Genomic DNA, 27856 nt, shown 5'->3' with positions numbered 1-27856 from the left:
AACCCCCATCCCCCGAGTCGAGCGATGTTAGGTGACATAGAAGACTATACGTTGATCAAGCGATTACACGAGCTAATGACGCTGATACGTTAGTCGGACGACACTAAGCAGACAGTCAATTTACAGCCGTATGACTGACAGAGAAACCAATCGCTTTTGTGTCATTCTTTCATTAGTCAACACGATATCTGCCAGGAACAAATTAGGGATAAACCGACAGACACGAATCGGTGAATAACCGAAAACATCGCTAAAATTTAGCAGGAGAAAAGCTGATCATTTCTAGCTATTCGTTAATCAAAATCACTTTTAGCCAAAAGAATTAGTTTTTATATGAGACAAAGACAATATATCATTAAGCAACGCTACAAGTAATTTGAATGAAAAAAAATGTATAAAATTCAAGTGACCTCTACTAATTTGAGTCCGTTTTGGTCATGGGCCAGCTGACTCTCCTCGGCCGTCGTGTTGTACAACCAACACGTGAATGGGGTATGGTGGCGACCTCCCGATCTCATGCTCATGTAATGCTGTTATTAAAACAATCACTTCTGTACAATACTGCCGAATCAGAGTACAAATACAATATTACGGACCAATGAAAAACTTTAACCATCAAAGCTTATTTTGTTAAAGAATTATGGATTTGAGAAGACCGAAATAATTACATTGCTGGGTTAATTTTTATAAATATTTTTTTTTATTTTAAAATACTTTTATACAAGTTAAATGTTTGATTTTATGATAAATGTAAAAATATTTGGGAATACTCCTGAATAATAGAGTTACAATAAGAGTTACAAAGTGGTATTCATAGCGGTACTTCTTTACGTTTCTTTTCTTTTTAAGAATTAAATTTTGGGTTCTCACTTTTTCATACAGAAAAGAATAGCTGGAGCTCTCGTCTTTTTCCGTATGAATGGGTACAAAGGTCTTCTTGCTTTTCCGGCGTCCATCAGATCCCGAAAAACAAACAAGAACGCACTACAAAAATATGACCTAATTAGGAATTGGGCTGATCAAGCTCCACCTCGGGAAAGTTCATATGTCAACCGCCAAAATAAATAGTAACATAAGATATACAAGATTTAAGTGCATTGAAATGTTCCCCAAAACATCAGAGCTCAATCATAGCTATGAATTTTCTTTGATAAGATGTACATAATACCATTCTATACGAATTAGGGTCAAAACAATCTAAACATCCATGCTAAATACTAGGTTTGTAAGAATTGGGCGGTTAAATTTAAGGAGTTTTTAAGTTTATAACTTTATTAAAAGCCGATACCCGTTACATAATAACTGACAACTTTTCATTAATGAAAATATATCCAATGCTCATTTTAGAGGACTCACCAAAACAATGGAGATGACTACAGTCTTAGACATTATGGTTCGTGTTATCAACACCGAGATAAGGAATATTCTGTTCGTACAATACACGAGATGTCAAAAGGTGAATCGTACAAGCATATCGTATCATTAAAATTATAAAATGTGTATGAATATGAGAGAGAGAGAGAGAGAGAGAGAGAGAGAGAGAGAGAGAGAATCAGAGAAATGTATACAAATATATTGATTAATTTCATGTTTATACCTTAAACACATTTATCAAGCTACTGATCCTTACTGCAATAATGACTTACTAAGATTACGTGATAATCTTACTTCCTCTGATACCAACCTAGTGGAATTATCCATATTCTCCGTCCACTGCGAGAAACACTTTACCATAGTCTGGTTTTGTTTGATGATTATTTCTGGAGAGAGTTTTCAATCCATCCAAATGACCTTGATTGTGTTCACTGTTGTGCGACTAATGTCTGCAAGATGTGAGCTGACCGAGTTGTTGAAATCAGCCTTGCAAGTCGACACTCGGGTGTCTCGAAGTGAGACTAATCCCCCCTCAGAAAATAACTAACAAATCTTGATTTCATTTCAGAAAGGGGGGGCAAGAAGTGGACTACCCTTTTCGCCCCCAAAAGGCCGTAGATCTGAAGTTAATACCTTTGGAATTGACGAGCTTGATTATTGGCCTCTATAATTCAAAATATCAAACGAAAGACGGGATGCAGTAAAATGATGAGAAACTGAAAATTGTGACTTTTATTGTCATTGTTTTGAATAAGGGTAAGATAGCACCGTTATTGATTATGTATTAAAGACATATGTAAAGTTAGTTAAAAAAATTAACCAATTTATTTTTGATGCCAGGAAGGATCATGTGTACCTATGTAAATAATCATTTTAGAAATGCAAGGTTTAATATCTTAAAAAAAATTAAGCAAACAAAAATGCCCTTTGGCTTTTTATTTTGCAACATGATTTAGAACATATCAAACAAGAGATATGATATGCATACTTTAAAAACTTATCATACTTTTTACTTTTACTTTTTCCAATGCAGATTAAAATTTTAATGTTGAATTGCTTTGAGTAGTAAAAATCAATAAAAATAAATACTGCATGCAACAAAAAGAAAATGACGAAAAACAATTTAGCGGTTTAAATCACTGTTTTCTTTAAGGAATAAGGAATCATTTTTTTAGTATTATGAGGTGATAATTTCGGTCATATCCAAAGAAGCTCCAAGGGATTTATGATAGATTTCACCACTCTCCGAACGAAATTATTACCTCATAATATTCAAAAAATGATTCCTTATTACTTATATTTATATTATATCCAATTTGTACACTTTAAAACAACATTATTCTAAAACTACTATTTCTTATGTAGCACATGCTATGTATTACTACGCAGCTAATACCGTTTATCGCTTATGCTATAAGACACGCCAATTTTGTGTCACTTATGTTTTATTATGAAATTATTGGGTTTTAGGGTTTAAAATTGATTCGTAATGTTATCACAGATAATGACAGTTGAAATTAAAAATATTTGGGGATTTTGAAATTTTTACAGAATTTTTAATGTCTATTTCACAGTCCCCGAGATTCCCGTTGGAAATATTCTCTATATTTGTTATTTCTTTTTTTCAAAATTAAAACAAAAATTTTGATTCACAAATCACCATTTTTTAAGAGAACAAAAATAGAACAAAATTAATTATCTTGCCCCTATGGAGGTTTTAACTCACTATCACGTCATGATCCAGATTTCAACTGATTCTCTAAAATAAAGGACATTGCACAAACAGACATCTGGACCGGTAGGTGACGTGATAAGTTAAACATTTTGCATTTGAAAATTTAAAAATTCTCAATATAGTCACAAATTTAGAACACAACAAATTTATGCATATCTTCTTAAACCTTCTGATTTTACTTCTTAAAGGGGCATGGTCAAGATTTTGGTCAAATTCTATTTTTATGTTTTTATTTTTTACAATGCTTTATAAATGCATTTCTAATGATAATATAAAATTTGAAAGTCATTCGTAGAGTTATAAGCAAGATGTAGGTCTCACAGTTCTTTGTCATGTTAACAAGACTCGTGCCCTGTTTTTGTTTACGTAGGTTCAATATACCAGTAGAAAATCTTTTACTAGCTTATTTGTCTATCTTTTTATTTAATTTAAGCATAGATAAATAGTTCCTAACGTCTAAAACATTCTTTTTAGGTTTATAACTGAAATTTTTACTTCAATGTTCAAAATGTAAACAAACGCTTTGTTTACATAGCGAAGAATTTCAAGCTCTGTAACTCGCTTATAACTCAACAAATGACACTCAAATTTCGGCTGCTTATTAAAATGCCTTTCTGAAGCATTGTAAATATTAAAATCGGAAAAATAATTTTTGACCAAAATCGTGACCATGCCCCTTTAAAGGGTTATTCTTTGTTTCTTTGAAATAATTAATCGGTAAAACTCAACCTGTACAGATGAATGTAGGTATATTAAATAAGGGGGTGTACAAACATTGATTTGTAATCTAGGGAAGTGGCCATACATATAATTATAAAATCTAAACGAAAATGTGAGGAAGAAAACCTACTTTGGGGAAGAACTTCTATATAGCCAGTTTTTTCCTGCGGGAGAAAGACTGCTATATACCATTTTATACCAGAACTTTGTTTAATTTCTTAGAATTATTCTGGTATAGAAATCTACAGGCATGATGATATGATATGGTGGCTCTTTTAGTACTGTGGGCTAGAGACAAAACTATAGGGAGGATGGCTTATCAAGTATTGTAAACTGGAGCAAAATCTACAAGTAGGCTGGCTATTATTGTACGCTATAAGCCAATCTACAGGGATAATAATTGTTCTGGTATTGTAAGCCAGACACAAGACTACGGGTAGAATGGCTTTTTGGAGCTAGAGACAGATCAACAAATGGGATGGATATTCTGGTGTTTTATGAAAAAATGACAAAAACAAACTGTCAACCATCTGAAAAATCCATAAAACGAAATACAAATTCAAAGCAGAGCAACACGGACCTTTAAAAAGATAGAGGTAGGATCAGGTGCCTAGGTGTATATCATTTCAATTATGAAGTCAAAACATTTAGTTGCTGCATGGATATTTTGTTGAACTTTTCAAAACTCAGATAATATGCTGATAACTATTATGAATAAATATTTACAAAAATTATTCCAAGTATCGATTACACAACTTCTACTATAAATTCATTTAATTCTCGCATTTTATAAAGCCTTGTCAAGGTGGTAAAAGATATAAGAAATTTTGTTCTAAAATGTACAACTGTTTTGGGGTTTTTTTGGGGTTTTTTTTTTTTTTGCTGTGATGTTTTGTTTATTTTTTAAAACTTCCTAAATAAACATCCCGGGTTTTAGCTACATTCGCCAATTAATTTTTGCAGTGACATTTTTTACTAACGCAATTTGGATTACTTTTTAATTCACATGAGGATGATCTGTGCCATGTTATTTTGAAACTGACCTAACGATTTAAGTAAAATCTTTAAACATGTGGACATCCTGTCATGTCCAGGTGTGCTAAAATTGATGCGTACAAAACTTGGTATGATAAGTAATCGGTTGAAAAATCTGTTAAGTGCAATTTACCAACTGCATGATTACAAAGTCCTAAATGCTGCCATCACTTCTTCTTTTTAAAGATGGAATATAAACAAAACTGAAAGCAACGTCATTTATTGATTAACACACTGGTAGAACAGAAGATTGAATCAGTGTCTACACTTGGTTAATTTGTGCATGGTCATCCAACCAAATGATGGTGGTCGTGTTAGCTGTTGTGTGACAGAATTTTGCTAAATGTGGACTGAGCGAGTGAAGAGTAGCGTGTGCCTCCGTTAAACTAACTACGCGTCCAACTTGACTTGTAGCCAACTGCATCATCTTCAGCTACAAACAAATTGTTGTTCTCAAATATAACTAATTTTACTACAAAAAATCGATGCAAACATTGAAAAGTACACTAATTCTCTTACAAATAACAAAATTTAAACTTTAAATTACAAAATGCACATCATATATATGCACAAATCTACTAACTAAATTAAATCTAATACAATATATTATATTAAAAGTTTAGATTTACACTAAAGATTAAAGGGAAAGGTCAGGCAAAAATAAAAAAGAGTTGAAATAATTATATTTACCATAAAAATGATGTCAACAATCATATTTCACTTAACATGATCCCAATTAAGCAATAATCACTGATTAAATATCAAAGTTTGACAAAATCATGCGAGCTGCCATTTTGATGCTCTTCACTGTTTAGAGTTAAATATTGTGTGGCTTATCTTCGGGTTTTATCGCAGCATCCCGATAACTTCCAAATGCCCTGTGATATCAGCATACCCAATTCAGAGTTCTTATCAGTTCACACATGTGGTCAGTGCCTCGGAAAGTTTAACAGTTATGTGTGTGTAAATATGCCTGCTTGTCAAGCCTTTAATTGCACAAATAAGCAAGGAGAATGCAAAAAAAGTTTTTTTGTGATACCAAACCCTGCAAAGATGCTGCATCAAAACGCAAACAAGATTCAAACAATGGATTACTAATTTAAAGAATGGAAAGTTGTGTTTTGAAACTTATGTTTTCAATACTAAAAAGCTTGTCTGTGAAGATCATTTCACCCCAGATTGTTTTGAGAGAAATCATGTGGCAGAATCTCTTAATTTTTTTCCACGATGTAAAAAATTAAAACCTGATGCTGTGTCCACTCTAATTAATACAAGCAAAGGGAAAAAAGGTCAGGAATCTAAGAAAACTGCAAGAAGTAACTACCTTAAATTACAACAGAAAAGAGAAAGGGCTAAGGTAAGAAAATCAAAATCCAATACCAAGTAATTTTTTGTTGTAAAACCTGATTCTTTGATTAATCAATTGATCTTACATTATTTCAGTTAAAAGAAAATTTACTTGCTCTTAAAAGAGGAATTAGCAAGCCTCACACATCATCTGCTACGTCAAACGATGATCAACAAAACATGCCTGGATCAAACCTGTTTGAATTCAATACCCAGGTAAACATACTGTCTTTAGTAATTTAGCATTCAATTGAAGTAAATAAAGTTCATTACATCTTTTTATGGGTTTATATATGTATTACAAAGCCTCCTTCAACGATGCAAAATGGCGTATTTAATATTTTAGGAGGAAGAAAGCCCTTGCCTTCAGACTATTCCAACTTCATCAATTACCAGTGAGCCGTTGGAGTGTGAAAATATTGTTCCGTACAGAATATGTGGACATCCTTGTAACATATGTCTACAAAGTGAATATCTCAAGCCCTCACAATTTGCTTCTGATCATAGTTACTGTACAAACACTAGAACAATTGGAACAATGACAGTAGTTACAGACAACTGTACAGGAAGTTTTCATGGTAAAATTTTAACTTCTACTCCGATCAAAAAGATCTCCCCTTATCTTGATGAAGAATAAAAAGTAAGTTTATTTATGGATGACTCTACTCCGATCAAAAAGATCTTCCCTTATCTTGATGAAGAAGAAAAAGTAAGTTTATTTATGGATGACTCTGTCACAGGATCGAACTTTGATGACAGTCATGACAGCAGAGATCCTACTTTTGTTATTGATGAGGATGAAAGTTTTGATGCAGAAAATGTTGATGATCACAATGATGATAATTGTGATGAATCATCATCACTCGTACAAACCAAAAAGTTTATTGTGTTTGAAAATTGTTTGGATGATATTCTGAATTGTTTGATAAGCAATATTTGTAAATGTCATGTCGACTCTTCAGATACCATCAAAGAATACTGTGGTTCATTGTTAAAAGTGTCAGTATTTTGCACTGGCGGTCATTTAGTCAAAAAATGGTTATCTCAGCCACTGTTAGGGAAAATGCCCGTAGCCAACTTGCTTGTGTTTGCAGCAACCCTTTTTGCAGGTCAAACATATGCACATATCTCTCAGTTTGCAAAATTTATGAATTTTCAATTTGTAAACAAAACAACATTTCAAACTGTACAACGAGAAATTGTAATGCCAGTGGTTGATCATTCTTGGACTGTTATGCAAGACCACATTTTCAAGAAAATTAAAGATTCCAACCGTTGTCTAATGTTGGCTGGTGATGGTAGATGTGACTCTCCTGGCTTCAATGCAAAATATTGTACATACTCATTATTAGATATGGAAACACAAGAAATTGTGGTTTTTGTTAATATCAAACTTACTGAAACAGGAAGTTCAAGCAAAATGGAAGTTGAGGGATTTAGAAGATGCATGACATATTTGATTGAAAAGGGCTTTAAAATAGAATTATTGGCAACTGATAGGCATGTTCAGATTAGAAGTCTCGTAACAAAAGAATTTCCCAAAATTGATCATCAGTTTGATGTTTGGCATCTTGCAAAATCAATAAGAAAAAAACTGTTGCAAAAATCAAAAACAAGTGACTGTCGCCTTGGATAAGAGCGATATGCAATCATTTATGGTGGTGTTCAGCTAATTGTCAGGGTGACAAACAATGGTTAAAGGAGAGCTGGGTCTCCATTGTGCATCATGTTGTTAATGAACACAGTTTTGAGGGTGATAATGTTACAAGTTGTTCTCATGAAAATATAAGTCCTGAAGACTCAAGGAAAAAAAAGTGGCTTAAAAAGGGTTCTGAAGTTCACAATGCATTGAAAGAGGTTGTACAGGACAAAAGGTTGCTAAAAGATATCGCTCATCTCAGTGAATTCTGCCACACTGGCAATCTTGAAGTCTACCATAGCCTTCTTACAAAATATGTTCCAAAAAGGCAGGACTTTGACTACGACCAAATGAACTGTAGAACAGCAATTGCAGTCATTGATCATAATATGTCTCAAAACAGAGGTCAGAAGGTAGATGAACATGGAATTGGTGTCTACAAAACAGCATATTCTAAAGTAGGGTCAAACTGGGTTGCAAAACCTGTGTATAATCCCAAATTATATAAATGGGTACCTGTTTTGATGAAATTATGTATTATGCAGAAGCAAACAATGGCAATTCCTGTTATGCAAGTATCAGCAAGGTCAAAGGGGAATATTGCCCCAGTACAACCTCAAAATAGAGCTGACCTTGTATGTAAACTTGTGTCAAGGTTTAAGGTAGTTTATGACCATGCATCATAGGGGTCAGGCACTGAATTATGGATCTGAACACGTAATTGATGCAATGTAATTCATGCACTGTATGTGCATGTTGTATTTATTATTGGAATACATTGGTGATTATTTTTTTCTTTTGCCTTCAAAGTATAATTATGATACATGTTTGTTCCATCTTTTAAATCAATTTAAGAATTACAAAGGTCTTGCATGCTTTCAAAAGCTGTCTTAAAACCAATATACTGTCCATTTTGCTCTGGAAAATGTTCTCTAATTTTTTTCACGACACAACTTGGAATTGTCACTCTTTTTCCTTTTCCTAACTTTTCACCTCTGAACATCCAACAAACAAATTGACGGTATGCTACCAGTCTGGATTGTCTGAAACATTAAATTGTACATTAGTGCTAATCAAATTGTAAAACATGTCTGTCATAATGAGTTGCAATTTTATGTACTTTTTATTTGGACCAGAGAGTATGTTTTCCTTTACAGAGTGTATATTTTTAACGCATGCATGTTTTTTTCTTCTGATTGATATTTTTATATTTGTTCAGATTATTCTTACTGAAAGAATTTTAATAAATCCAAATGTTTGACAAACTGTTTTGTAAATTATTTATAATTATAGATAAATCAATCAATCTTACTTGTTGGATAAGTGTTCTGGTGCACGACCTTGTTGTTTTTTAAACATCATGAATTGAATAAAAGCAATGGACAGAACATCTGGATTTAGAATTAGCAGATCGAACTGGTCATGGTCAGTTATGCAACCTAGATCTCCCATATTCCCAACTGTATAATCACACTGTTTGCAACACATGCATTCCTCCACAGTGGGCATGACCTCGCATTGTCCACAGGAACACCATTCCTCTAATGTTGGTATAATTGGACTTGATGGATTATTTTCAGTAGCAAGATTTTCAAGTTTTTCTTCTGTATATTCAGATGCAAATGCATATGGTTCTATCCCAAATACATTTTCTTGCGCCATTCTTCCAGAATTTTGTTATACAATGTGTGGGTCAAGTTATCGAAGTGGTATGCTGACGTCACAGAGGTGCTATCATGGCAGCCTCCATGCCCGTGCGGGAGATTTAACACTCACCAGATAATTAAACCAAGTTTTATGGCTTTAGATGAGATAATGATATAAGGTATATGGTGGGTGTTAAATACAAACTTTAGTATATCCATTTCACTAGAAATATTTTTTACGTGACCTTTCCCTTTAAAAACAAAAGAATACAAATGAAATGTGTGTTTTTACTGACATATTGTGTGGGCGGGTGGCTGGGTCTGTTTGTGTGAGGATTTACATTTTAAGGATGTAAAATGCGCATACAAGTGCAGTGCAATGTTATTTCAATTACTTAAAACTGCACAGCTGCAAACTTGAAACTGAAGATTGAGAAATATCAAAAAATATGATTGAATGGGGTATTGTCCATTCTTAAGCCAATTTTTTTAAAAAGAAAAGAATAAATTTTGCATGATAAACTTGTATCTTTGAATCAAGATGGGTGTCCTTTTGAAATCTGCTATGTCGATGAAGGCACATTGACTTTACATTTTTATAGAGAAATTTATATCATTCACAACAATATGTGGGTATTGTGACAGACATATCTAAACAAGTTCAGATTTGTTTTGCTTTTTTTTTTAGTTTTTTATGTGTCAATTAAAGTATACCTTTTTAGATGTTGGAAAGGGGGTCTAAAATATGAATGAATTTTCTTAAATAAGAAATATTATGCCTACATATTGCATCGGAAATATACCTTCAATTTACCTCCATGTATTTATTCAACTGATAATTTCTGGCATCCATTTCAAGAATATGGTACCCTATTTTGAGACAAAGTTACTAATTCAATGTAAAACGACCAAACTTTGCATCTAATAAATATGTGGTCCAATATCTGTTATCTTGGTATCATTTTTGAACACGTTATCAAATAAAAATACTCCATCAAAGAATTTTCAAAAATTATGAATCTTTTCCAATGACTGTAGACTCCTTTTTTTACGCGAGTTCTTACTCCCGAGATTCAACTTTTTTTGCATCGTCACGAAAAATAAAATATTCAATTTTTCATTTAGTTTACGTCTGTCTGAAATTTTCAAATCCGCGAGATGTGCTTCTCGCAATTTCATCCGGGTATGAATTCCCCGCGTTCAATTTACAGTAATTACATCTTGAGTTTTATGTTGAAGTCTATGGACAGAACATGTATTATTAGGTATTGTAAGAAGTAGATATTAAAATTTATAGATTCAATTCTTGGTGAATAGACGCCAAAACGTTTTCTTTATTGAAATGGTCTATTTCACTTACCAATAAATATTTAACTTTTTAAAAGATTCCAAATTTTTCAATATCCGTTCCTTTTACAATGAATACCTTAAATATCCAAGGTTCAATCCTTTTCACTATAAATGGTTGTAGAATGTATATCAGTGACTTCATTTCATTATTTAAAGATTATTTTTTCAATCTAAGTCTGCACTTGCGCAGTTCTAGGTGATTGAAAAGGGATACATTCTGTTCTTGTTTAAGCAATTTGAATAAAAAATCAACATGATTTATTTATTGCTTTTATATCTTCTGACAACAGTTTTATTCAGTTCCTAGATTGAACAAGTCAGTTTATAGATGTTCACGTTTTGATCCATGTACAAGATTGCTTGACATTCCCTTTAAACGAAAGCTTTGGTTTCGTCTGATGATAAACTTGAGTTTGGCAATAACATTTGATACGGACGGTTACACGAGATTTAGGCGAAGCTACGTTAGTGGAGCTATGTGACGTGATATATGTGGTTAAACGTTAGTTGACGGATGACACGTGCGTTGGATGATGACTAGCGAGTCGTCGAAACTACGTGAGTTAAATGATCATACGTATACGTTAGTCGTACTGATTCCAATACTGAGCGCATCAATTGATAGCTAATTCATTCTTTAAATAAAACAAAGTTTTATTACAGAAACAAGTGCTGGTGGTCAGTCAGGTGTTGATACGTGGTAAGGGGAACAAAACGGGTGAAGACACGTGCTAAGGCCGATGACATATGGGTCGGGCGACAGTTTCGGACCATTCTAAAATCTTCAAGAGATCTGCCGCGAAAAAGATTAGGACTTAGTCCGACTGACGCATTATTGGGATCCGGCGAAACCATAGCACGACTACAATAGAGTTGTACAGTGTTTTTGCCAAGATATCTAGGTTTTTAAAATGTGATAGAGGCAAAATATCAATTAGCAAATTCTACAAGTTATTTGAACAAAAAGATTGATACAGAATTTAAGCAACCTCTACTAATTTAAGTCCAGTTTGATCATGGACCAGCTGACTTTCCTCGGCCGTGGTGTTGTACAACCAACACGTGACTGGAAGGTGATGGCTTCCTAATCCCGTTCTCATGCTGATGTAATGCTGTCGTAAAAACAATTTCTACTGTACAACTAATGCTGAATCAGAGCGAGTGAAAATACATTATTACACACCAATGAAAACCATAACCATCAAAGTTGATTATATGTATTTTGGATTTGTTGTAACAGAAATAATGACATTGCTGAGTTATTTCTTTTTTCATTATCCAAATAATTCAATGCAAAATAAATGTTTAATACATGTAGAAATATTTGGGAATACTCATGAATGACAGAAAGTAATGTTAAAAGTACAGATTGGTATTCGTATAACTTTACTCTTCTTTTAAGTATTACTTGCAAAGTGCTTACTTTTTCGTAAACAAAAGAATATCTGTCAATTTCGTTCTTTTCCAGGTGTATGGGTACAAAGGTCTTCTTGTCTCGACGTCCATCAGATCCAAAAATACAGAAGAGGACGCACTACAAAAATCTGACCTATTGTGAAATCAAACATAGCGCTGGCTAACCATCGTGGGTCAATTCATCTGTCAATCGCTATTCAAATAGTAACATTACCGAACAGAAATCATCATTAAGTATAAAATGAGTTGTAGATGACTTAGGTTTGCAAAAACTAGTCGTTTCAGGGAATTAAAATTCAAAAAAGTTCCAAAATCAACAAAGCTTGTTAAACTTAGCAAACGTAGCTTTTAATTTTCCCTTATAAAATTCACTAAAACCATTTCTGTGACGTCATTGATTGATACACCGATTCCAGAAAATCTCTTATTGTCCTTCAACCCTCCAATCAGTTACCTGTAGCTGTCTTATAGGTATATACTTATTGGACGGCTACAGGTGTAATACTGGACTATTATGAGGCGTTATTTTAATATTCTAAGGGATTTTCAGATATCAAAAATGGATATTTTTTTTATCAATAATTCAAATTATCAAGTAGCTTGATATTAGAAATTTTTTTTGGAAATCAAAAAATCAATTTTTGATTTGAATTTCTGATATCAAAAATTTGAAGTATCTTCGAAATATAATTAGAAGTTTTTTGCTATCAGAATTTTGATTTGTTATTCTAGTATCAGAAATTGAAAATGATTGTTTTTATATCAAGATATCCAATTTTTAATGTCACAAATTTTATTTTCTGATATAAGAAAACATAAATTTTGATATCAAAAATAATTTTTTGATTTAAGAAGACACCCCAGAAGTATAGTATTAAAATGGCGCCCCATAGACTGCTGTCTATAAAATCATAGGAAAAAAACACTTTACTGGTTTCTACATTTTCATGGAAATTTATCAGCATTCGTAGAATATCGATAAGAATTGAAATTTATAGATTCAAAATAACAAGAGAAATTTCTGGTGAAATCTAAATAACCTATTGGCAGAATTGCAAAAAATTTGAAAATCATAAATTCACAATTGATTAACGCCTCGTCCTTTTATACGATATTGGATCGGAAAAAAAATCTAAATTAAAAGAGACATACAGGCCTTTACGGTCACTTGGGTTCTATATTCCATACACATATCCGTCGAGGAATCTCATATACAAGCGTTAAAAAGGTTTTATTTGGGGATAAAAAAATTGGGAAAAAATTAAAGACCAATCCCGCTGTACACGAAATCTTTAAAAAAGGACTATAAAATCTAAAATTTTGGTGAATATAATGATATGAATAGAGTGCATTACCCAATATTGAAAAGTTGCAACACTCTTATAGGAAATAATTTTTCAATATTTGTTTACATTGAAGATTGATTTTAGGAATATATGTTTTCTTAAGGAAACTAAAGGTGGCTAGTACATGTATGCATTATTTTATTTGTAAAAAAATCCCCAGGGACCAGACAGAAAGTCTTTTCGAAAGGCATTTATTCGACAAAAAAATTATAATCTGTCTCCTTTCTCACTTCTAATATCTCAGCGTTTAAACCATCTGGTTTTTGTTCAAAAATCAATATACATGTACCGCCGCACATCATTTTTTTTGACAATCCAGTTATTACTTTACTATCAACAAATCGAATTGATTATTCAAAAACTCTTTGGTTGTTCTGTTTTTATATACATGAACAGGTAATAAAAATTCTCGTAATGATCTTTTCAATATTTCACTTTTAATTACATTATTGGCAATGATAAACTATTAAATATAATATGAACAAGCAAGGAAATATTACTTTATACATCCCCAGAACTCTGACTTAAGGCTTTTACAATATCTTAAATTTGATAAACTTATTCTTTCTCTTTTTTAAATATATATACATTTCTCTCATTAAAATTCAAGGGGGGGGGGAGGTAGTATAACTTTGACTCCAACTTCTCAATCTTTCAAACGTACACAATAATGTTTCCTGCGAAAAAAACATGGGAGGGCTGAACCCTCTATTCTGCTATGTGCCTAATGGTTAGGTCTAACTTAGCAAAAAAAGTGTGTGTGTGGGGGGGGGGGGGGCTAAGCTCCCCCTAGCCCCCCCCCCCCCCCGGTTCCGACGCCTATGAAATATACATATATTTATACCCGCACTTTCTAAAGAAAGTTCGGGTATATTGTTGTTACCCTGTTCCGTCCGTCCGTCCGTCTGTCACGTTTTACTTACTCAAACTGCTCTTACATCTTATAAACCAGCAAACTGAACTCTTGGAGTTTGATTTTGGGTGTCATGTTGTTTTGTAAAAAGGTTTCAAAAATTTTCTGGTAGTCTTGGGGGTCAAATAATTGGTAAAAAATGACTTTTTTCACAAAAAACTTTCTTCCTCTAACTCCTCCTACATTTTCAACAGTAGACAAATCATCTCTTGGAATGTGTTTTAGGGTATCTTATAAATGCGCAAAAAGGTTTCGGAAATTTAAATTTTGTCCTGGGGGTCATTTAAAGGCTGAAAAATTACTTCTTCTCTTTTTTTTTTTTTTTTTTTTTACAAAAAGAGAACTAGTTTCAAAAACGTCATTTTTTTCGGCAGTAGCCAAATGATCTTCTAGAATATGATTAGGGGAAAAAAGTATGGTTCCCAGAACTCCTCTTACAACTTTTGGAGTAGCTGCGTCATCCTTTGGGATATAATTAGGGCTGTCAGGATGACCCCTTATGGTTATGACTTACATACCATCATCTGATGCGCCATGACCAAAGGAGGAACAATATCTTTGGATTAAGGTGGGAATCTCAATGGTTTTTATGACCTATTCTTCAAAACCCCTTGCACTATTTTATTAGGTAAATAACAGTTTTAAGGTGAAGTAGGATACCTGCATATTGTTATGTATACTTCTTATTGAAATAAACAATAAAGTATAAATATAATATCCCCCCCCCCAAAAAAAAAATAATGTTACCTAACATTGAAGCGCAATGGGTTAGAGCAATTACATGTCTGTAATGGCATTGAAGTCCGAGGTGTATTTTTGGTAATTTTACTATTGGTATAATTATTAAATAAATTTTCATGGGGGGGGGGGGGGGTCTGGACCCCTCACTCCCACCCCTTTTCTAAATCCGTGCCCACGATTATGCACATGCAGGCACACAGGATCAAATCGGCAACCGCAGCGGAGAGGGGGCATAATTTAATTTTGTTTGTAATAATTATAGACCATTATACTGTCTATGACATGAAATGTTAAGATTATTGATTAACTTAAAATTTATGTGCAAACAGTTCAACCCCGATTTACACATTGCTTATGTGTATTATCATATGGGAAGGGATCCAATCACTCAGTTATGAAAATTATAATTTTTAAATGTATTACCTGAACTTGCATGTGGCCTTCATTTTTAATTAAACTGGTACAAAACATAGTTATTTTGGTGCGGGTATTACTGTCTAATGACAGCATCTAGTTTTCAATTAAAATATAACCTCATTGTACTTCTATTGACACAGACAAAATACCTCGCGAGAATTGATAGCTTCTAAAACCAAGTTTAAGAATATGGTACCCTGCTTTAATCCACGACAAAGTTGCAACCTAAATAAGCAAGTTTGGACTTTTTCCATAACAAATTGCTGAACAGTGGACAATGTCGCCCTTCTATTATATTTTTTTAGTTCTAATTGATTAAAAATGTATTGTTCTGTTCTTATGTGCAGAAAACCTCATATCTATTGCTTTTTTATCTGTTGGCAACAGTTTTGGTCTGTTTCGAACAGAAACTAGCCAGTTCAAGAAATGTTTACATTCTTATACTCAAATGTACAAGATGGCCGCACATCCCCTTTAATCTCCGACAAGCAAGAGAGACTTTCTGCTTGTTCGAGATTTACGGAGACAGCGGAGACTATATTGAACTCTAGCGTAGTAATATATACGATTACAAGAAATATCTCAATTGTTCGTATCATTTAAAATCTGACTATCGATATGATTATTTTTAGGTATTTTTTAAAAAGTTTCCTTGAAAAACAGTATACATAACATCGAATTTATCGATTTTTTTCAGGTACTAAGTGTTGTCGACGGTTTTGATTGCGCTTAGGTCAAAACACTGTTTCACTTCCGGTTTGCTATATATACAGCATAGGTAAGTGGATTAAAATCAATTCCCAAAAAATACTTTTCTATTTTTATCTTTTGTTGTATATAATGGTTTCTTCTGTAATTGAATGATTTACCAAAACGATTGTAAGAAGTCAGAAGCAGTCGTTGTTATATCAACAACGCTCGTGTCTTATATTTGTTTACAAATAGTGTAAACTAAAGAAATTACCTTTTCTTTGACAAAATAACTTGTATCATACAAGATAAACTAATTCAATGTGTTTACAAATAATTTTATCAACAACAAAAAGCAGCCTTAAATTGAAACTTAAAACAATACAACACATACATGTAAACAATAATAGGACTCAAGAATTCTGTAACTTGCATGTATCTCAATAGATAACTTTCAAAATCTAAAAAAGTATTATAAACATCCATATTGTCCATTCTAAACGTTTGGAATTAAAAATAAAAAGGGATTGTAAATTTTAAGCTCAAATCGTGTCTAACTCCCCTTAATTCGGAAACCTTTACATCTTGTGATAACAGAATAGACCATATTATTGATATGCATCGTGGAATTTATAAAGTATAAAAAATGTATGCAAGCCAAAATAAATATTTTAGCAATATTTGAACATAGTTCTTATCTATTGCTCCAAACGGGGGTTGATAATGCCTTGTACGACTAGGTCCTTTTCTGGAACACCGCATACATGCTGACTACTTTATTAATGAAGTTTCCTGTTTGTAACTTTCAAAAAACCGATGCTCGTTATATTATACCTTACAAATTCAATGTTTCTTATAGCGGACTCACCAAAACAATGGAGATGACCACAATCTTAGACATTATGGGTCGTGTTATCAACACCGAGATAAGGAACTGTGTACTGTCCGTACATTACATGCAGTGTCATGAGTCCATCGTACCAGCTTATAGTATGAGTGAAATGATAAAATCAATACATAACAAATACTCAAAACAAACAGAAAAAAACCCAAATTGTTCTTGGTACAACTTAGCTCATCCGAATAATATCGAGTCAATTTAAGATATAAGTTGAAATATTCATGTTCTGATAAACAAAGAGTTCCAGATGGTACAGGTACTTTTTCCAGCTTTACGAATTAGTTCTGTTAAGATTAATTTAATCAAGCACTTGATATTGTTTTTTTCTGAACCAATGCTGCAGCGTCAAAATTTTTGAACACTGTATTTTTAGACCCTGATAATTTTAAAATGGAACGTCTGTTATTTATACAGATTTCTGTGTAAAGAAAAATCAAATCGATCAGAAACTTATTTATTTTTTTGAACATGGGAGAACCAAATGTTTATAAAAAGTAGCTGAAGAAAAAAAAAGAAGACCATAATAATAGATTAACAAGAGGGTCTTTCGTCGGAAACGGAAGACCCTAATGAATGTAGCCAATAAGAGAAATGCATCAGAAACAAATTCACAATGAATTGCAACAGCTGTGTAAATTTTACTTGCTTTCTAATTATTCATCATTACGATAAACGAATGGAAAGTTAACAATAATGACAAATCTATATACGTAGAGAGAGAGAGAGAGAGAGAGAGAGAGAGAGAGAGAGAGAGAGAGAGAGAGAGAGAGAGAGAATTATAAGAGTTGTAAGTTTTAAAATTCTTACAAAGGACATATACTCGCTTCCACCTAAAACCGTTCTTTATTATTGGAGAAAATTGAACAGTCTGTAAAAAATTATTTTGTGTTTAATTTGGTCAAAATTGTTAACGATAAATACAGTATTAATATTTTTTTGTACCTTGTTATTATCTGAATATTATTTTTTTTCTGGTTCATTTTATTTATTTTTTTGCATTCTAATTACATACTGTGGCGTTGTATCCGTGCCCCCAGTCCTTATTTGTAGGTGTGTAGGTGTGTAATTTCCTATTTTCTAATTTAATGGTTTGACAATATGCAATATTTGTATAGTTTTTTTCTATTTATTCTGTTTTTCAGTTCAAAATGAACTTTTTTGAAAATTTTCCTTACTTATACTTACTGAACATGCATGCAATTTAAGCTTAAATTAGAGCGAGGTGATAGTAAAATATGCCTCTTGCTAGTTTATATTTAATCTCTCTATCAAAACAAAAACAAAAAATTAAAAACTTCATCTGTGGCAGGTATCGCAGTCTATACTGAAATAGCTAGTAAACGCATTACAGATGTTTGATCCGCCTCTAGTTTATCGCTGGAAATTTGGCGCGAGAGCACTGTGACGTCATTCATGACCTTGTATGTCTTTGTTTACGTTTCTCGACTCAATACGAAGGTATGGAAGCATGAAACAAATCTCTCGGGACTTGCCAAAGCTTGTGCAGTACTCAGAACGTGTCTTCAAAGCTCAAGACACCGTTAACTATGTGTTAAATGTCGGCCATTTTTGGCAGAGCACAACGGGTGAAAACATTAGAGAGCATTATGAGACGTAGACAAAAACATTTGTTTAATGAATATATTTAGCTCGTTCTTTTCCCCCGCGCACACTGGTTCTTAGAGCCCGCTTCGCTTGTCGCAAATACCAAACAGAGAAATGAGTAAGTCAACGTTGTCCTGTAAAATAATACCGGTACTACCACCTAAATTTGTACTCAAAAACGCTCGATTATTTCGGTTAACGTTTAGCACATTTATCACTTTTTCATACATGTATATACGATATTAATGAGTTATTATAGCATTGAATCATGATTTTTTTAAGTATACAGTCTCATAACTGCAGGACGTGTGCATGCAAATTGAGTAACGCGAATTAGCGCGTTATGAAAATTTGTGTGCAAGCATCGCTGCAGTTATGAGACAGTATACTTTAAAAAAAAAACATGATTTAATGCAATGCTTATATTTACATTATTTTAATTTCATGCCGTGTTTGAAAATGTGATTTATACCTTAAAATTCCTATCTTATCCTAAGGGTAAGTTTATATTAATGGAAGAGCCACATTAACAACTGCAAGCGTGAACTTTGATTTTCGCTTGTGACGTTGCAGTTAACAGCGTATAACGTTTGTGACGTCATAATAAAACTCGTCATTTTAACCTTTGAGTACCCTGTGTGCATAACAGTGTTATAACTGTCGTAGCTTTCAACACACTTTATAAGCAAAAAATGTGGAATGTAAATATAATGAGCTAGAGTTATGTGAAATCATTAAAATTCGTGGGGGATAATTTTAGTGGATTGCTTAAATTTTAAAGGTTCGTGGGGATGTAATTTCGTGTATTACCTTATACCTACAAAAGGAAATATGACTTTATAGTCCTAATCTATTAAATCGTGGAGGATGCTAATTCGTGGATGAGAGGTACCCGCGAATTCCACGAAAATTGGGGCCACCACGAAATCTAATGATTCCACAGTAATATAAGTTGTTTTATACCTTACTCAATAACTTATTAAGAGAGTTAAAAAGGATGTAGTTGTCTGGGCGTTTATTAGGATAAAAATTAGGTTGCTCATCGAGAACACACTCTTATCCTTCACTACGAATTGTTGATCACTAAAGATAGATTAGATTGCAAAAAAAAATACTGTAAAATTAAGATTTCGAAACAATATCGTCATTGTTATCTTGGAAAAAACTAAAGTTTAAGCCGATTTTTTCAGATGTTTGCGTCATGTATCAAATAAAGATAATTTATGAATGACTAATTTTTAATTAATGCTGAACATTATGATCGCGTTTTAAATTTCAGTACTGATAGATTCCCGTTAACATTCGTAGATTTGAAACTGAGGCTTACTCTGTGATAGATCATAATGTGAAAGCGGATTGGTTTTTCTTAACTTTTTATTATATTTTTGAACATTCTGTCCCAAACAAATTGTCAGAAACAAGTATCAGTGACCACACGTTACCATGAAGCTATCATGTTTAGGCACTGAATATTTTTTTCCTATTACGTTGAAAGTAGAGTGGTAGCTCAACTTTGGCTGGTTTGATCTATTTTACCTACATTTCAATAAATAATCCAGCTCAAAGAAGCTAACAAATGCTATACACCAAGATGTAATCGATGATATACCTCTGTAATGTTATTTGGAGCCACGTCCAGAATCCTCACTTGTGTTGATAGTGTTAGAAATATTTAAAAATTCCACAGTATGAAAATGATTATTATGCACATTTACTTTATCGAAATGTTTCTGGATTTTCAAAATTTAGGTTCACAAATACAATTCAAAAGTATTTTCCCCATTTTTATCCGTCGCCGTACAACTGATGTGCCACATACTGTAAGGTCCCAACTCTTGTGATGGCCGTGGAATCCAGACCTCCAACCGTTCAGTCCATTTTGTCAAATTCGTGCGTTGAACTTTGTCAAAAACAACAACGGTATCGTTGTCAAAAGTGGAGCATGGTACATCCAGACCCTCAGATCCTTCTAGCACTAGATATTTGCCCTAAATAAAAAAGAAATATATTATTAATTTCCGACTGTTTGGGAATTGTAATTGAAAAGGATCGTTTTGTGTGGGTGTTGATTGATCCTAAAAATAGCAACTTACTTAACGTATTATGGCAAACTAATTCGTTTGTTATTATAAAAAATACATGGGTATTGTATACATTGTTATCTAAATATGCATTAATGAATCATCGAAAGAAAACCTTGATACTCGATGCTTACAATTACTGAGTAAGAAAAGTCACAAGGGCCCTGGTAACAAATCATTCTCAAACAAAAACAAATTGCTGAATGACGTTAAGTTATTAATAAATTCAATTAAAATCCAATCGATACTGTTAATAAACAGCATACCTCGCCTGAGACATTGCCGGCATACATGAGATTATCGAGATCCCATATGACTTTTGGTTTTAATTCAATACTATATAATGGAAACACTTCTCTGCTCTTGCTGTCTGAGACGCACGTGTAGTTTCCCTCAATTTCTTTTGATGCGTGAAGGTATGTTACATAGGATATTGACTAAAGTGTGGACCTACTGCTGGCAATGTAAACATCACCTGTATCTGATATTGGCATCCCATCTCTCTCAACTCTAACGGGAGGAGGGTTTCTTCCTAGAACTTCACAAGATATTGTTACTTTTTCACCTTCTATAGGTTCTTGAAATGGAATACTTTCTAAGAACCCAAATTCGTCATTTGTTTTTTCTGGACTGATATCATGTGTAAATCTATACGTTATGGATCTCACCACGTCGTTCAAGTTCAAGGTCAAGTGGCTGTCCAAAAACAGAAAAGTTTTAAATTTTTCTAAAGCTCGGTTAGAAAATACCACTGTTCCGGTCGCAGTTGAATTTCGCTCGTACGTCCCGTTAACGTATGGATTTGGCTCACTTTCCAAAAATCTAAAATTGACTTCATTTTTTTCATATTTAGCATAAATCGCCATTCTCTGGTACCAGGAATCTTTCGAATCTAATTCCGGTAAACAGCGGAAATAGGCAGCAACGGAGGTGCTGTTGATGTCATCAATTGCTCCCTGACAAACACTCTGATAATATTTTTTTGCGTTTAGTGCATTTACATCGATATTATATCTGGTAATAAAGTTGCCGGTGCTAACTGATATCAGCTCAAGAAACTTCACAGACGTTGAAAACAAAATTGTATATAAGGTACTGCTTTCCTTCCCTGTACTCCAGGTGCCGAAACTATATTCATTTGCTAAAAATAATAAGTGAACGTAAAAGTAAATAAACCGTTAACAATGTTCTGACCTAACAGCAAGTTAATGCTTAAGTGAATAATAATACTCCGACAGTAGAATACCCTCAATATTTAAAAAAAACATCCATTTTTATATACTGCTTGTCTATTAAATGCAATAAAAAAACATCACAGCCATTTTTAGAATGTATTTCTCTGAAACTTGAATTTTGAATCGACAATTTAAAGGTTTATTGACAGTCCATCCTCCTTAACATTATGTATGTTAAAAAATGAACTCATTTTAGCGGTCATTCCAGGACTGCAATTTACAAAAGAGCTCACGACAAAGTCGTTAATATTTTCAGTTTTGTAGAATGATTTTTAATGAACAAAATTTATATAAAACCATTTATTTACAACTATTTCAATTCCCATAGTTATTTCATGACCTTTGCCCAAATAAATATGCTTTTCATGTTTCTAGCTAATACCAATATCAAAACAACAGACAATTATGATTCAGATATTTACCCTGATGTATATACAAAACTAAATAGACTTTTGTTTGTTTGGCGTAGTTGTCATGGCCGTTTAATCAAATGTGCAAAAATTAGATAAGTACATGAATATCAGATAGATATCAGTCAGATATATAGTACATGTACATCAGATAGATTTCATACATGTACATTGAACTCGACATGCGCCGTTCAAACAATATGGCAGCATATATCAAATATATATATGTAATATACAATATTAGAAATACTCTCTTGACCCGAGGAGCCTGGAAAAAACAGTGCCCCACGGAGACAGTATTCTAATCAAAATTATGCCAAATGGATCACGGACACTGTCACGTGAACCATCCGCCAATACCAGGCGGCAATTTTGACAACAATGATACCTGTAGATATGATACATAAGAATGTCTATACTTGGACATTCTAGATTCAGATATATGTATATGATATATACGGTAATAAGATAGATAAGTAAACGGACCATGACTTGCCAGAGATATATCAGCTAGTATATTTTAAGGATAGGTGCGAGAGGAAGATGTCACAAACTGCACAATAGCATTTTTCAGGGAATTTATGTATATATTGTTACCCAGATCTGACAAATGCACACCATCTAATCTAAATAATCTCTTTTGAGTTATCTGGATATCTGTATATTTGATAGATGCACCATTAAGCTTTTTCAAGACAAATGTTGCAATGGCACTATTTATTCTACGTCTAGAGTTTTCACCTTCAATGGTTGATAAAGACTGCCTCTAATTACTTCTAGGTAATATATGTGACCATACAATGAGAGTGTTTGGCAAGAGGTCTGCTATTTGAGATAAAATTAGTTTCATGAATTTTTGAATACCTTTTAAGGTATTTTGAGGGTCCCCAATATTATTACCACCGCAGTGAATAATCAAAATAGTTGGTTGTTTATTAGCTATTAACATACTTGACACAGTTGTATACAAGTACTCCCAAACCATTCCCCTTCTACCATTCCAATTAATGGTAAAGTGGTTTAATCCAAGGTTTAACTGATTTGTGGTCTCTGCATATTTCTGTGCCCAATGAATAATAGATGAGCCAATGATCCAAACTGAATCTGAAATTTATGTATGATTTAACAGCATAAAACTAAAAATACTATTAACATGGTCTTATGTAGGATTTGAAAGCCGATGAACTCCATCTACCCATATGCTTGATTTGTATTTCAGAAACCCCTTTTAAGTACAGGTAAGTTGCACCTCCAATCCTAAATGAGTGCGACTTGAATGAATTTGTAGGTACCTCTAGGAATTTTAAGGATTTATACAGCATGGATGAAAATTGATATTGAGTCAATGGTTTAGTATTGCAGTGGGCAAATAGATGTGTTGCTTGAATGCATTGCCTATGACTTTGAAATTTTTGAAAAATTTGAAACATCAAAAAAGAATCAGGTGTTTTGGGTATTCTAATGGATGAACCGTTACCAAATTGATCTGTTTTTGAGCAACCCACAAAAACTATAAACTCATCCTCCAACATTTGAACATGATTTCTTTCCAACGCCACTAGTTCACTTACTCTCAATAAAGCAAAAAATGCAATGAGAAATGCTGACTGAAATAAATGTGCTTCATACGAAGAAATAGTTAAATGTGGAATGATACTGGTAATTTGTGTTAATAAAGACAATGTAATTGGTTGTCTAATGTCCTGAGTTCTGCATGACCTTTTAAATCCTGCTAACAACTTTTTTACCAAAAAGGATTCTGTAGCATTCTGCCAACCATGTAAATTTACAACAAAAGTCAAACCAGCCATATAAGATTTTGCTGTTGAAAATGCAAACCCAGATTCCTTCATATAAGCTATAAACATTACTATATGATCTATAGGTGGTGGCCACAAATGCTCAAAGGAAGCTTGAACTCTGAAATTAAAAAATGCTTGGATGCCTTGTTTGTAAACTTTACTTGAGTTTTTAGATATACTGGCTTCTAACAGTTGATCTATAGTTGATGAATAATCTCCCAAAATGGAGCAGGAATTTGACATGGAAAATTGTCTGCTGTAGGAGCCAACTGTCGGAATCTTGACCACTGAAAGCGAGAAATAGCATCTGCTATATTGTTATTTTTTCCCGGAACATGTATAGCTCTAACCTGGATATTATAACTAAGGGTATACAATACCAACGCTCGAATCAAAACCATGACCCTGTTATTTTTTGAAGACTTTTGATTAATAATATGAACTAATGAGAGATTGTCAATATGTAACAATAACTTTTTTGCATAGAGTTGTTCTGCCCAAATAAAAACTCCCAAAACAATAGGCACAAGTTCAAGAAAAGTAATATCTTTTGTTGTCTCATAAAACCAATGTGAAGGCCAAGCCAAATAACACCACTGACTGCCAAATATGACCCCACACCCTTTTGAACCTGAGCTATCTGTATAAAATTTGAGTGTCTCATCATCTTGCCATGTCAAAGATGGAAAAGGGGTTAATCCATTAAACTTTGTAAGAAATTCTACCCACATTTCTAAATCCAATCTGATTTCTTTTGAAATTCTTATGAAATGGAAAGATTTTTTACCTCCTGCTAAAGCCGCATATACACGACGACAAAATGCTCTTCCTGAGGGCAAAGCTTTAACCACAAATGCTAGTGACCCTGCTAATGACTGTAATTTTTTAACGGTGACCTTTTTACAACTTAAAGCATCATTAATTTTTTCCAAAAGTTCAGTAACTTTATTTTTTGGAACGAAAATAGTTCTTGAAACTGTGTCAATGCCTAATCCTAAGAAACAAATAGATGTACATGGACCTTCTTTTTTTTCTGGAGCTAATGGGATCCCTAAAATTTTTGATAACTTTATCATATGAGCCATTAACATCTCACAATCAGCTGTGTTTGCTCTACCTATAAATAAAAAATCATCTAAATAATGAATGATCCCCCTTGAATTTGACCTTTGCTGCAGCTCCCAGTGAAGGAAGGAAGAGAACATCTCAAATAATGAACATGAAATTGAGCAACCCATTGGCAAGCATTTGTCCACATAATATGAATTTAAAAACTTGAAACCTAGCAAGCAGAAATCTTCAGGACAGACTGGCAACAATCTAAAAGCACTTGAAATGTCCATTTTGGCCATTAATGCACCCTCCCCCATCTCCTGAATCAGTGACAAGGCTTGATCAAATGTAGAGTACGACACTGAGCAATATTGCTGATCAATGTGATCATTGATACTATTACCCACTGGGTGTGATAAATTAGAAATCATACGCCACCCCCCTTGCTTTTTGGGGAGGATACCAATAGGATTACACCGCAAATTTGAAATAGGTGGACAGGGAAAGGGGCCTAAAATTCTACCCAATTTTATTTCTTTATTTATTTTTTCATGTAACTCAACAGCATGTTCCTCTGCAGATATCATGTTTTTAAATTCAACCTTTTTTCTAATGCCTGTATATTGAAGTGAAAACCCATTTTTAAACCCATTTGATAGAACTGTTGCTATTTCTTTGTTTGGGTAATTTACCAGTAAAGAATCGAAGTTAGATGTATTGATTGGAGTGCTGCCAATATCCCATAATTTATGTAACAAGTTACATGTAGGTTTGCCGTCCTGTGGTTTGTTGTCGATTCCTGAAAAATTTGTTGTTGGAATTAAAATTTTCCGAACGAGCAGGTGCATTTTTGGGAATTTGATTAGATTGATTATTTTTGAAGCAGTTAATGGAGGGATGATATGCATTACATGTGATGCACTGATGCAAATACTTGCAATATTGTTTCTGACAAACACCTTCATAATTGTAGGCATAACATTTCAAATACCTACGAGTTGACTGATTTGACAATTGGGTTTTATTAACTGTTTGCATGTAAAACAACCATAGTTCAGCATCAATAGATCCCCAGTTTAAAGAGGAGTCTACAGACTTCTTTAAGCGAAATTGCACATCATAATCCAACCAACCTGAATTGTTACTAGCAGCCCCCCTTTTAATTGTTGACATATACCTCAAGAGTGAAATGGCTTGTAGTGGATGTTTTTCTAAGTATATAGAAGCATATATGAAAAATGCATCCATCCATTGCGAGAAGTTTGTAATTTTTGTTTCTTTATTTTTTGGTTTGACCTGGAAAACACCCCCCTCGAAAACAATTTGATTTTGCATTTCTGTGCAAGGCTCTTGAAGCAACAATTTGTTTAAATGAACAAATTTGCCATTCCAAATTTTATCTTTGAGAGCTTGGGATACATGGGATCCCAGTATAGAAGTAACACTGTTAAATGGGTTTGGCGTGTCAATATTATTTTCCAAATAATTTTCTGTACCTTGATTCATGTTGGTGGGAACATGTGACGACAAGGCACTTGGTGCGTCAGGGGTGGGGTTAACTATGGGCGGCATGTTGTGAGGAATCATCCCAATCATCCCGCTCCGTGACATTCCCTGGCCTGCTTCAGTTGACGACTGTGTCGCTGGTGTCGTCGGAGCCGCAGGTGTTGGAGGAGTCGCTTGTGTCGGAGGAGCATTAATATTGGAGCTGTTTGCAACAGGCTGTCTCACTTGACCTCCTCGACGATTTCCGCGACGACCTCGTGCCAATACACTATTCGAGGCAACTGTATTTGCTCCATTTGGCACGGCTGCGTATGGGCTTCTCGCCTTAGATGCCCTTTGGTTCCTTACTCTCAGCATGATATTGAAATAATATGCCGGTATAAAGTAATAAAACTCGCCGATTAAAACGATAAAACTTGATTATTTCTCTAGTTGATTTTTTGTGACCGACTCAGGGAACAGTTGAATATAAAAGGAAGAGCTTAACGCGCACGCTCCAAGACCAGGAAGTGTGGAGTTATTGCCCTTGAATTAGCATTACTAGAGTTATAGTTCTTGCCCCAAACAATATGCTTAACTGCATGAAATAACAGGGTTTATCCATATTTGATAAACCCAATTATATTTTCTGGACAAATGAAGAAAACATTGACTAATTTGTGATTAATACACATTCATTAATCTGGTTTCATAATACTAGTTTTCTGCGCTGGAAAAAAATATTTTCATCCTAAAAAAAAGTGCATGCGTCTTAAAAGCAAAATAGCTGAAAATTTTAACTGAAAACTAAAATACAAACATTTCAGTCAAATTTTTTTTATCCATTTTTTATCTATATTTCTAAAGAAAAATAATAAAAAATGATTTTTTTTCCCACTCTTGTATTAATCAGAT

At 33.5% G+C, this 27856-nt stretch overlaps 4 protein-coding genes across 7 annotated transcripts in view; 1 reads left to right on the top strand and 3 right to left on the bottom strand.

Annotated features, from left to right (window-relative positions):
* LOC128188956 (uncharacterized) overlaps positions 1 to 1623 on the bottom strand; it is a 6027-nt gene extending 4404 nt beyond the window's left edge. The window contains exons 1-4 of the mRNA XM_052860295.1: positions 1598 to 1623; positions 1357 to 1426; positions 871 to 984; positions 411 to 530 (exon numbers count right to left, since the gene is read on the bottom strand). Of these exons, the coding sequence (XP_052716255.1) occupies positions 411 to 530; positions 871 to 984; positions 1357 to 1426; positions 1598 to 1608 (315 nt within the window). The 5' untranslated portion in view covers positions 1609 to 1623. The remainder of the gene's footprint in view (positions 1 to 410; positions 531 to 870; positions 985 to 1356; positions 1427 to 1597) is intronic.
* A 3445-nt stretch (positions 1624 to 5068) lies between these two features.
* The window catches only part of LOC128188955 (uncharacterized), a 30025-nt gene continuing 7237 nt past the window's right edge, over positions 5069 to 27856 (bottom strand). The window contains exons 3-5 of the mRNA XM_052860294.1: positions 12270 to 12380; positions 11836 to 11958; positions 5069 to 5297 (exon numbers count right to left, since the gene is read on the bottom strand). Of these exons, the coding sequence (XP_052716254.1) occupies positions 5127 to 5297; positions 11836 to 11958; positions 12270 to 12380 (405 nt within the window). The 3' untranslated portion in view covers positions 5069 to 5126. The remainder of the gene's footprint in view (positions 5298 to 11835; positions 11959 to 12269; positions 12381 to 27856) is intronic.
* On the top strand, positions 6735 to 8685 carry LOC128188954 (uncharacterized). Its single transcript, XM_052860293.1, has one exon. It carries the CDS (start codon positions 6864 to 6866, stop codon positions 7845 to 7847), a length of 984 nt encoding a protein of 327 aa, XP_052716253.1. The 5' UTR covers positions 6735 to 6863; the 3' UTR covers positions 7848 to 8685.
* LOC128188953 (uncharacterized) lies at positions 23086 to 27567 on the bottom strand. Of its 4 annotated transcripts, none has more exons than XM_052860292.1 (3): positions 26953 to 27567; positions 26149 to 26255; positions 23512 to 23705 (listed from the first exon to the last, which is right to left on the bottom strand). In XM_052860292.1, exons 1-3 carry the CDS (start codon positions 27317 to 27319, stop codon positions 23634 to 23636), a joined length of 546 nt encoding a protein of 181 aa, XP_052716252.1. In that variant the 5' UTR covers positions 27320 to 27567; the 3' UTR covers positions 23512 to 23633. The 4 variants fall into 4 exon arrangements, with proteins under 4 accessions (XP_052716249.1, XP_052716252.1, XP_052716250.1 ...); XM_052860290.1 differs by lacking the exon at positions 23512 to 23705 and adding an exon at positions 24496 to 24690; XM_052860289.1 differs by lacking the exon at positions 26149 to 26255 and having other exon boundaries at positions 23086 to 23705.

The sequence above is a fragment of the Crassostrea angulata genome, chromosome 6, assembly GCF_025612915.1.
Source record: "Crassostrea angulata isolate pt1a10 chromosome 6, ASM2561291v2, whole genome shotgun sequence".
NCBI lineage: Eukaryota > Metazoa > Mollusca > Bivalvia > Ostreida > Ostreidae > Magallana > Magallana angulata.
Note: the sequence above shows the minus strand (reverse complement) of the source record. Positions and strands in the feature narration are given on the sequence as shown.

Coding starts and splice junctions, on each gene's coding strand:
- LOC128188954 (XM_052860293.1), top strand. CDS start 6,864: ATGGATGACTCTACTCCGATCAAAAAGATCTTCCCTTATCTTGATGAA.
- LOC128188953 (XM_052860288.1), bottom strand. CDS start 27,319: ATGCTGAGAGTAAGGAACCAAAGGGCATCTAAGGCGAGAAGCCCATAC. Junction 26,256..26,952: donor TCCCACCAACATGAATCAAG/GTACAGAAAATT, acceptor CAAATTTTTCAG/GAATCGACAACAAACCACAG.